The sequence below is a fragment of the Heloderma suspectum genome, chromosome 9 (genome assembly GCF_057233095.1).
Source record: "Heloderma suspectum isolate Gila_16-S chromosome 9, 16-S_ref, whole genome shotgun sequence".
Lineage (NCBI taxonomy): Eukaryota > Metazoa > Chordata > Lepidosauria > Squamata > Helodermatidae > Heloderma > Heloderma suspectum.
The window spans coordinates 26,947,206-26,959,257 of NC_139466.1; the positions used below are offsets into that span (position 1 = coordinate 26,947,206).

General features: G+C 46.5%; 1 protein-coding gene across 1 annotated transcript in view; it reads left to right on the top strand.

Moving 5' to 3' along the window:
* Positions 1-12,052, top strand: part of F8 (coagulation factor VIII) — a 79,714-nt gene that overhangs the window by 22,366 nt on the left and 45,296 nt on the right. The window contains exons 9-11 of the mRNA XM_084813327.1: positions 728-902; positions 1,797-1,890; positions 10,211-10,422. Coding sequence (XP_084669453.1) covers positions 728-902; positions 1,797-1,890; positions 10,211-10,422 — 481 coding nt within the window. The remainder of the gene's footprint in view (positions 1-727; positions 903-1,796; positions 1,891-10,210; positions 10,423-12,052) is intronic.

Genomic DNA, 12,052 nt, shown 5'->3' on the forward strand with positions numbered 1-12,052 from the left:
AACATGCAGAGGCCTTCTGAAGCCTTCTGAAGGTTGGGAGGTCTGGACCTGATGTTAACTCTGCCCCCTATTAGGAGTTTTCTACTCCCGAAAGGGCTATTTCTGATTCTGCAGTCCCAAGCTCCTACAATATTGATGCACTGAGGACTGAACTGGAGGATGCCCTCTGAGTCCAAAGAGTCTGGTAAAGCCATGTCCCCTGGCCTGGAAGGTCCCAGAATACTAGATGATGGGTTAGTGAATGAAGCCTCCTCCCCATCTGAGTTCTCCTCTGAACCAGAAGGGAGACAGAGGCTGGAGAACATGACAGATCCATGCGTCAGCACTGGCTGACCTGCACTCTACTGGGAGTGTAGGCCTTGGCAGGTATCCAGTGATGCTGACCCCCTGATGCTGTCCCTGCCAGTGCCCCAAGGAGCTCTTCCCTGACAGTCAGTGATGAGAGGGATGCTTACCTGGCAAGTGCATGTCTCAGACACCCAGGGCTCGCAGAGCAGAGTGATCATAGAATCATAGAATGGTAGGGTTGGAAGGGGCCTACAAGGCCATCGAGTCCAACCCCCTGCTCAATGCAGGAATCTAAGTCAGAGCATCCCTGACAGATGGCCGTCCAGCCTCATCTTGAATGCCTCCGGTGTGGGAGAGCCCACTACCAGGATGGCCAGGGTGACCTCACAGATCTGATTTCAGCTCATCCTGGAACCTTTTCCCCCTTCCTCTTCTGCAGTACTTATGCCAGTCAGTTTCTGGAAAGTGGTCCCCACCGGATCGGCTCCAAGTATAAGAAAGTGATGTTTGTGGAATATGAGGATGTGACTTTCATGAGGCGGAAGGCCTCACAGCCAAATCACATGGGGATTCTGGGGCCTGTCCTCAAAGGAGAAGTTGGCGATGAGTTTATGGTAAGAGATTAGATATAGACGTTGGAATTGGAGGTCCAACAAAGAGCATGAAAAGGTTGTGAATTGCAACTTTCCTTGCTGGATCCTTATCAGATATAGGCCCTATTCATATAATCAGTGTCTTAAACTCTGGTTTGGTCATTGTGTATACATTACAGCAAGACTTGGATTCTCGTGCTGCCTTTCCCCTGCCCCCGCTTCATCTCTGAGGAGAGTAAAAGCTTCAACTTTTACTTGAGAACAAACCACAGATCTGTATTGCACACGAACTCAAGAAACTATGGTTTGTTCTAATCAAACTTAATTAGTTGGATTAATTAACTTTAGTTAGAACAAACAACAGTTCCCTGAATCTTCATGTAACATGGAACTGCGGCTTGTTCTAAAGTGAAGGCAGAAACTTTCACTCCCTTCTTGTGTACAAAGGAGAAGAGGGAAGTGAGGTCACAAATATCTTGGACTCACTGCAGCTTGTTTACAATTAGCCTTAATCAGCCTTCCTGAACTTGGTATCCTCCAAATGTTTTGGAATACTCTCAGTATTCCTGACCATTGGCAACACTGGTTGGGGCTGATGGGAGTTGTGGTGCAAAACATCTGGAGGGCACTAGGTTGGGGAAGGTTAACCTAAACCATGTTGTAGGTCAGTAGTAGGGAACTGGTGGTCTTCCATATGTGTCCTCCAGGTGGACTCCAACTCCCATCCTCCCTGACCTTGGCCATGTCAACTGGGGCTGATGGGAGTTGGAGTCAAACAACATTTGGAAGGCTACCAATTTCCCACCTCATTTTGAACAATGTACTGGTCTTGATATAAGATATTGTTATACCTGGTGTGGTGGCTCCCATGAGGCTGCAGATACCCTGACGGATATGTGAATACTGTCGTTTCAGATTACATTTAAGAATCTAGCCAGCCGGCCATACAACATTTATCCCCATGGCATCACCAATGTCACTTCATTTAGACGTATGGTGACCACCAAACGTAAGAATGGTCGAGGAGAACCTCTAAGGAGTTGGAAGTGGGAGGAATATGGGCAGGACTGTTTATACCCTCCCTCCCTCCCTCCCTGTGTGTGTGTGTGTGTGTGTGTGTGTACAGAATAATAGAATAGTAGGATTAGAAGTGGCCTATAAGACCATCGAGTCCAACCCCCTGCTCAGTGCAGGAATCCAAGTCAAAGCATCCCTGACAGATGGCTGTCCAGCTTCATCTTGAATGCCTCCAGTGTGGGACAGCCCACTACCTCCCTAGGTAACTGGTTCCATTGTTGTATTGCTCTAACAGTCAGGAAGTTTTTCCTGATGTTCAGCCGGAATCTGGCTTCATGTCACTTGAGCCCATTATTCCGTGTCCTGCACTCTGGGATGATCAAGAAGAGATCCTGGCCTTCCTGTCTGTGACAACCTTTCAAATACTTCAAGAGCGCTCTCATATCTCCCCTCAGTCTTCTCTTCTCAAGGCTAAATATGCCCAGTCCTTTCAGTCTCTCCTCATAGGGCTTTGTATCCAGTCCCCTGATCATCTTTTTTGCCCTCCTCTGAACCCTCTCCAGTTTGTCTGCATCCTTCTTAAAGTGTGGTGCCCAGAACTGAACACAGTACTCCAGATGAGGCCTAACCAGTGCTGAGTAGAGGGGAACTAGTCTTTCATGTGATTTGGAAGTTATACTTCTATTAATGCACCCCAAAATAGCATTTGCCTTTTTTGCAGCCACTTCACATTGTTGGCTCATATTCAGCTTGTGATCTACAACATTTCCAAGATCCTTCTTGCTTGTAGTATTGTTGAGCCAAGTATCCCCCATCTTGTAACTGTGCATCTGGTTTCTTTTTCCTAGGTGCAGAACTTGGCATTTATCCCTATTAAATTTCATTCTGTTGCTTTCTGTGCCTAAGCACCAGGAAAACTTAAATTCTCTGTTCTAAATTAAATTATGTGCCTTACAGTAATGGTGCATTGTTGTTGTTGTTCAGTTGTTAAGTTGTGTCCGACTCTTTGTGACCCCATGGACCATAGCACACCAGGCCTTCCTGTCCTCCACTCTTTCCTGGAGTGTGCTCAAATTCATATTCTTGTATAATTACTCATCATTTATTCAGCTTCTGATAGTGCGGTCACTGATCCTCGAGAGTGAAGTCAAGTGGGCCTTAGGAAGCATTAGTAACAACAAAGCTAGCGGAGATGACAGCATTCCAGCTGAGCTATTTAAAATCCTAAAAGATGATGCTGTTAAACTGCTGCACTCAAAATGCCAACAAATCTGGAACACTCAACAGTGGCCACAAGACTGGAAAAGGTCAGGTTACATTCCAATTCCAAAGAAGGGCAATGCCAAAGAGTGTTCAAACTACCGCACAATTGCGCTCATTTCACATACCAGCAAGGTGATGCTCAAAATCATACAAGCTAGGCTTCAGCAGTATGCGAACCGAGAACTACCGGAAGTACAAGCTGGGTTTCGAAGAGGCAGAGGAAGTAGAGATCAAATCGCCAACGTTCGATGGATCATGGAGAAAGCAAGAGAATTCCAGAAAAATGTCTATTTCTGCTTCATTGACTACGCTAAAGCCTTTGATTGTGTGGACCACAACAAACTGTGGCAAATTCTTAAAGTGATGGGAGTACCAGACCACCTTACCTGTCTCCTGAGAAACCTGTACGAGGGTCAAGAAGCAACAGTAAGAACATGGAACAACTGATTGGTTCAAAATTGGGAAAGGAGTACGACAAGGCTGCATATTGTCACCCTGCTTATTTAACTTATATGCAGAGTACATCATGAGAAACGCCGGGTTGGATGAATCAGAGGTCGGAATTAAGATTGCCGGGAGAATTATCAACAACCTCCGATATGCAGACGATACCACCCTAATGGCAGAAAGCAAAGAGGATCTAAAGAGCCTCTTGTTGAGGGTGAAAGAGGAGAGTGCAAAAGCTGGTTTGAAACTCAACATTAAAAAAAAACGAAGATCATGGCATCTGGCCCCATCACTTCCTGGCATATAGAAGGGGAAGAAATGGAAGCAGTGACAGATTTTACTTTCTTGGGCTCCAAGATCACCGCAGACGGTGACTGTAGCCATGAAATTACAAGACGCTTGCTCCTTGGGAGGAAAGCTATGGCCAACCTAGACAGCATAGTAAGAAGCAGAGACATCACCTTGCTGACAAAGGTCCATCTAATCAAAGCTATGGTTTTCCCAGTAGTAATGTATGGCTGCGACAGCTGGACTATAAGGAAGGCTGAGCGCCGAAGAATTGATGCTTTCGAACTGTGGTGCTGGAGAAGACTCTTACGAGTCCCCTGGACTGCAAGGAGGTCAAATCAGTCCATCCTAAAGGAAATCAATCCTGAGTGCTCCTTGGAAGGACAGATACTGAAGCTGAAGCTGAAATATTTTGGCCACCTAATGCGAAGAGAAAACTCTCTGGAAAAGACCCTGATGCTGGGAAGGACTGAAGGCAAAAGGAGAAGGGGACGACAGAGGATGAGATGGCTAGATAGCATCACCGATGCAATGAAGATGAACTTGAGCACACTCCGGGAGAGAGCGCAGGACAGGAAGGCCTGGCGTGCTATGGTCCATGGGGTCACGAAGAGTCGGACATGACTGAACGACTGAACAACAACAACAAATCACAAAGGGAAAGTGTCAATGCAGGGTGCTAAAGCCTCTCGGATACTTCCTAATTCACACGTGTCCCTTCTGACTTGAGATATCACCAGCCATTTCCCCACTGACCTTCAACCCCAGCTTTGCATTCTTATGGAGTAGAAACATGTTTTTCTTCAAAAAGGAAAGCCGCTTTAATTGAGATACTCAGGCTACTTGCAGAGCGAGCAAGAATTTGCACGGCCATGCAGGTAGAAACTCCCTGCTTTCCGACACTGCCAGGTTCGGCATGTTAATTACAGCAATGTGCTCTTAGTCGTTTTCCAATCTTGGCAGAACTTTCCCCACGTTATAATATCCTATTGCCTCACTTCTCATTTTCTTTTCTTTCTTTTTCTGCTAGGTTACCATCTAGCTTTCGGAAGGCAGCTGCTGCCCCCTTGTGTAAGAGGGCCAGACACAGTCTCTTGTAGGAAAGCTGGGACAGCCTTTTTGGAGGGCACAGTACACACAGGAGATTAGGCCTCAGGAGCAACCATATCTCTGGTCACCTACTCACTAGTTCTCACATGATTCTCATAAACAACGCAAGGAGCCTAAACTATTGCTGCAATCACACACAATGCTAAAAAAAATGGTTTTGCATCACGAGGATGAATTTGTGCAAACCTCTGGCACATGCACTCCCCACCACTAGGGGTGTATGAAACCCCACTTACCTGCATCCACGGGGGTCTGCCGGGGGGGGAGGCGATCCGTTCCTCCCCCCCAAATCCTCCCTGGCTGGCTCTGCTCCGCGGCGAGTCCACAGAGCCGCCAGCTGGGGCCGCCCACCGCAGCCTGACTTCTGGCCATGGCCAGGCTGCGGCCATTTGCGTCCCTGCTTTGCCGTGATAGGCTATGTAAGGATTTATGTAGCCTATCACGGCAAAAAGGGAGGCATGCAAATGGCGTAGCGGATGCCATTTGCATCCTTCCCTTTGGCCGTGATAGGCTACGTAAATTTTTACGTAGCCTATCACGGCCAAAGGGAGGCACACCAATGGCGTAGCAGATGCCATTGGCGTGCCTCCTTTTGGCCATGATAGGCTACGTACAGATTTACGTAGCCTATCACGAAAAGAGTAGCGACGCAAATGGCTTTACGTAGCCTATCATGGCCAAAGGGAGGCACGCCAATGGCATCCGCTACACAGGACACCATTCGCAGCCGCAGCCCAGACAGCGGCCAGCAGCGGCTGGATCTGGACCCGCCGGAGGCAGGTAGGATCCAGTCCACACAGACTTTGTGGGGTGGCGGGGGGGATTGCTCCATTCCACCATGGACTCCGGGAGGGGGGCGGACTCACTGGAGTCCGTGGCGGAATTCTCCGCCATCCCTACCCACCACCCTCTTTCTCTCCAGTGTAGCCATGAGGAGGAACCTTTCATTTTCATTTTAGACTGACCCCAGTTTATTGTGATGTCCAAGCTTGGACCAACTGTCGTAAGTCTTAACTATGGTTAGTGGAAACAAGCAACTTCAAATCATGGGTGGTGGCGCTGGTTTCTTCCCATTAACCACCTGTTAAGATTAACCATAGTTTAGGGTTCGGATGTAACAATTTGTTGTTGTTCAGTCTTTAAGTTGTGTCTGACTCTTTGTGACCCCATGGACCATAGCACGCCAGGCCTTCCTGTCCTCCACTCTCTCCCGGAGTGTGCTCAAGTTCATGTTCATTGCATCAGTGATGCTATCTAAACATCTCATCCTCTGCTGTCCCCTTCTCCTTTTGCCTTCAATCTTTCCCAGCATCAGGGTCTTTTCCAGAGAATCTTCTCTTCGCATTAGGTGGCCAAAATATTTGAGCTTCAGCTTCAGTCAGGGTTGATTTCAGTCAGGGTTGATTTCAACAGTCAGGGTTGATTTCCTTTAGGATTGACTGATCTGACCTCCTTGCAGTCCAGGGGACTCTTAAGAGTCTTCTCCAGCACCACAATTGGAAAGCATCAATTCTTCGGCGCTCAGCTTTCCTTATAGTCCAGCTGTCACAGCCATACGTTACTAGTGGGAAAACCATAGCTTTGATTATACGAACCTTTGTAGGCAAGGTGATGTCTCTGCTTCTTACTATGCTGTCTAGGTTGGCCATAGCTTTCCTCCCAAGGAGTAAGCGTCTTTTAATTTCATGGCTACAGTCACCATCTGCAGTGATCTTGGAGCCCAAGAAAATAAAATCTGTCACTGCTTCCATTTCTTCCCCTTCTATATGCCAGGAGGTGATGGGGCCAGATGATCTTCATTTTTTTAATGTTGAGTTTCAAACCAACTTTTGCACTCTCCTCTTAACAAGTATCGTCTGCGTATCTGAGGTTGTTGATATTTTTCCCAGCAATCTTAATTCTGACCTGTGATTCACCCAGCCCGGCGTTTCTCATGATGTACTCTGCATATAAGTTAAATAAGCAGGGTGACAATATACAGCCTTGTCGTACTTCTTTCCCAATTTTGAACCAATCGGTTGTTCCATGTCTGGTTCTTACTGTTGCTTCTTGACCCTCGTACAGGTTTCTCTGGAGACAGGTAAGGTGGTCTGGTACTTCCATCTCTTTCAGAATTTGCCACAGTTTGTTGAGATCCTCACAATCAAAGGCTTTAGCGTAGTCAATTAAGCAGAAGTAGATGTTTTTCTGGAATTCTCTTGCTTTCTCCATGATCCAGTGAATGTTGGTTATTTGATCTCTGCCTCTTCGAAACCCAGCTTGTACTTCCGGTAGTTCTCTGTTCACATACTGCTGAAGCCTAGCTTGTAGGATTTTGAGCATTACCTTGCTGGCATGTGAAATGAGCGCAATTGTACGGTAGTTTGAACATTCTTTGACATTGCCCTTCTTTGGAATTGGAACGTAAACTGACCAAACGTAAACTGGAACGTAAACTATTCCAAATTTGTTGGCATATTGAGTGTAGCACTGTAACAGCATCATCTTTTAGGATTTTGAATAGCTCAGCTGGAATACTGTCATCTCCACTAGCTTCGTTGTTAGTAATGCTTCCTAAGGCCCACTTGACTTCACCCTCTAGGATGTCCAGCTCCAGTTCAGTGACCGCACCATTGTGGCTATCAGGGACATTAAGATCTTTCTTGTATAGTTCTTCTGTGTATTCTTTCCACCTCTTCTTAATCTCTTCTGCTTCTGTTAGGTCTCTGCCTTCTTTGTCCTTTATCATGCTCTTTATCATGTATGTAACAATAAACTGTGGTTAATCTAAAATGGAAGGAGACCAGCTGATTGGCCACTGTGTGAACAGAATGGTGGACTACATGGACCTCTGTTCTGATCCAGCACGGCTCTTTTTATGTTCCTATGTTCTTATGAGAAGCTTCGTAGCTCCTCGTTATGGCCACACTAGAAGAGGAAAGGTGAGGGGGGAGTGCATGAGCCCAAGATTCACACAGGCTCATCCCCATAACTCTAAATCGTGGTGTAGTGCAGGGGTGGGCAACTTTGGGAGGACTTTGCCCTACTTGGACCTGTTCTCCATGGGCCACACAGCTTCCTGCCACTACTGCCCTGCAGAATGCACAGTGGCGACAAAAAAATAGCCAATTTGCTGCAGCAAAATGCCGCAAAATGCTACAGTGGCCAAACTGAGCCTGAAACCAAGCTACATTTGGCTATTGCAGTGTTTCATAGTGGTTTCCTTCTGTAATTGGCCATTTTTTTGCTTCTGCCGCAGATTTCAATGGTACCACAGTGGTGGTGGAACTCAAAGGGCTGCACCGGGAGGGGGTGCAGGACGCAATGTGACCCACAGCACGTGTGTGATCCACCCCTGGTTTAGTGTTACATCCAATGGCAATCTTAGGAATGCAAGCTTAAAGGTGCCCTTGCTGTCTGAAGTTCATGGATGACGACTAGAAACAGAGCCTTTTCAGTGATGGCTTCTCTCATCTTGAATACCCTCCCAAGAGAAGCCTGTTTGGCACCCTCGTTATTATAATTTAAGTGCCCAGCAAAAACATTTTTGTTTTCTCAGTCTTATAGGAACTCCTCACTTTTAGGTGTTTAAATAGGACCAGTTTTGAATGTTTACTGTCTGTTTCAATGGTCTCTTACTGTTGCAGTTCATTGTGTGAAGTCTGTATGCTTTAATTGTTTTCTTCTTTTTACAAGTTGTACTCCTCTTCTGTCTTTCCACATTGTTAGCTGCCCCGGGAATGTAAATTTATGTTGTTGGTGTGCTATGTAAATTACGTATGTCAGTAACTAAAAAAATCCATCTGCATAAAGAGAAGAAAAGGAGGAAGTGATGGTGTGAGCACATTGATAACATGCTGTAGTTATTTTCAGTATCTTGGGTTGCAATCCTATGCATGTTTAGATAGAAAAAAGTCTTGCAACTCCCAGCATTCCCCAGCCAGCCATGCTGGGAGTTGTGGGGCTTTTTTCTGTCTAAACATCCATAGGATTGTGCCCTTAGATATTGTCTCCCCCCCTCCCGCTTTTTTCTCTCTCTTTCTTTGCAATGGGCAGCACAACTCTATGTATGTTTACTTGGAATTCAGTAGGATTTAGAACATCCCTACCCCGGCCTAAAACCCCACATTTAACAGGGGGCATTCTGCTTCCATTTTAAATGCAGGATTGCAACGGACTCTCTTGACATGCGCTTCCTTTCCCCCTCCCCTTTCCCCCTCTTTCTCCCCCTTATCCGAGTCTTCCACTTTCATTCATCTAGCTCCTCTTCTTGTGACTTTATCTTTTTCACAGAGGGAACTCAAGCAGAACACAAACAGGGTAATTTGATAGCTCATTATATCCAATCTATTTGAAAACAGAATAAAGATCATTTATTGCAGGAGACGCCCTGGAGGTTCACAATGTCACCTAAAGGGCCCGCAAACTTCCATGAGTAAGCAATCTCAGTAGCAGGATATAAGCTCCGTGTGAAGAAGCCCTTAGGCTGCCGTTACATTGAAGAAAACCCCCACAGCCCTCCTGTTCTGGATCCTTTCTGTGTTTATTGTGGGCTCCCAGCCAGCGACCATGTGATTGCTGAGAGGGGAATCTTTTAATTTTCAAGGTACCATAGAACGCGATGAAACATTGACATCTAGTGGCTGTTTTAATTGTGAAACATTCCATGTTAAAAAATATAGTTCATTAGTTCTGGATCTATTTGAGACGGAATAACCAGGAAATACCTCTGGATGTGCCCTGGTGGTTGACAGTGTCATGAAAAGGACCGGCAAACTTCTGTGAGTGAGCAATCTCAATAGCAGGATAAAAGCTCCGTGTGAAGGAGCCCTTACTCTCAAGAAAGACTGGCTGCGTTTGCCCAAAACAATAAGCCAGAATTTCAGAGAATCCAGTTTTGCTAGTTTGCCATGAAGCTATCCCACTCCTAGAGGGTTGGTGAAGGTGCCCGTAGGAATAATGGCAAAGAGGGAGTCCATGCCAGAATATCCATGTGTGTTGTTCCTCCCTGAACTGTCATATGTTGTTCTGAGTCCATCTTCCTCGCTATCTTTTCCTTCTGTTCTTTGCCTCTATCAGCTTGCATTTAAAGCATGCTTTGGAGGCCACTGAGTGTGATGGAGGGACTGGGGTGGGGGGCGAAATCATCAGCCAGGTTTAGATATTCAAAGGCGAGTGGCAGATATAGTCGTGACAAGTTGGTCTGGCTGTTTCTTCCCTCCCAGGTTACGACATGAAGCTCATGCCCATACGACCTAACCAGGAGTTCATATACAGGTGGAGCATCATGCCTGAGGATGGCCCAACCAGATCGGACCCCCGCTGCCTGACCCGCTACTATTACAGCTCCATCAGGCCAGCAAGGGATTTAGCATCCGGGCTTATTGGACCCCTGCTGATCTGCTTTAAAGAGACCATGGATCAGAGAGGGAATCAGGTTGGTCCAATGCTGCACCCAAGGCAAATGCACTGACGTGTTCTCACGGCAGCACGAAGCTGATGACAAGTTATGTGCAACTGTGTGTACTGCAGCCCTAATGCCTTTTCTGAGAGGCAAGAGAGGGCAAAAACATTTGAAACCTGGCAAGAGAAAAGCTACAGTGCACCAGATTTCCTACACTGGTGGGGGATTAGACTAGATGACCTTTGAGATCCCTCCCAACCAGTGGAGGCTGGTGGCTCTGATTTTATTGGGGCTGTGAATCTATTCTGGGTTTCAGTCAGAACCAACCAACCAGAACTCTAAAAAGAGCTATCCAAGGTGCTGAACCCTATCCCCAAAATTGGTTCAGAACCTTGGATACCTCCTTTAGAGTTCTGGCTGGTTCTGGCTGTAACTCAGGGTAGAATTATAGGCCCACCAAAATCAGAGTCACCAGCCTCCACTGCTTCCAACTCTATGATTCCATAAACAGCCTGGGAAGAGGCGGGTACCTATTTTATCCCACCTTTCTTCCAGGGTACTCAAGCTGGCCTACGTAAAGGTAGTCTCCCATCCAAGCACCATCGTAAGAACATAAGAACATCAGAAGAGCCGTGCAGGATCAGACCAAGGGTCCATCTAGTCCAGCATTCTGTTCACACAGTGGCCGACCAGCTGTCGACCAGGAACCCACAAGCAGGGCATGAGCGCAAAAGCTCCCTCCCAACCATGTTCCCAGCAACTGGTGTACATAGGCTCACTGCCTCTGATACTGGAGGAAGCATATAGCCATCAGGACTAGTAGCCATTGACAGCCTTCTCCTCCATGCATTTGTCCAATCCCCTTTTTAAAGCCATCCAAACTGGTGGCCATCACTACATCACTACATTGGTAGCAAATTCCACTGTTTAGCGATGTGCTGCATGAAGAAGTCCTTCCTTTTATCTGTCCTGAAATTCCCACCAATCAGCTTCATGGGATGACCCCATTGTGTTCTAGTATTATGGGATAGGGAGAAAAATGTCTCTATGCACTTCCTGCACACCATGCATAATTTTGTACACCTCTATCATGTCTCCCAAACATGCTTGGCTTCAGCAAGGCTACAGCCTAATGTTAAATTGAGATCACGCACTGGGATTTTACAGGTGGCCACGAGATTTATGGGTGAAAAGTTACCAGCACTTTGAACTGTGTCCAAAAACAAACTGGAAACCACTGAAGGCTTTTTTAAAAAAGAGTGGAATAATATGTTCTGTATGGCGGGCACTGATAACAACCTGGCTTCCATATTCTGCATCTGCTGAAGCTTCTGAATACTCTCCAAGGGCAGACCCACATACAGTGCATTGCAGCATTCTACCTGGGATGTTACTACAGCATGGTGAGCCAAGAGGGTGTCCCTCCTAGGGGTACATGATTTATCCCTTAATTGGGTGTACAGATGTAGGATGGGTGACATCTGGCTTGACAGCAGTACATGCAAAAAGGAACTAGGGGTTTTAGTTGACCACAAGCTAAATGTGAGTCAGCAGTGTGATGTGGCAGCTAAAAAGGCTAAAGCAGTTCTAGGATATATCAACAAAAGCATAGTGTCCAGATCAGGGGTAGGTAGGCAACCTGGTGCCTTCCAGATGTTTTAGA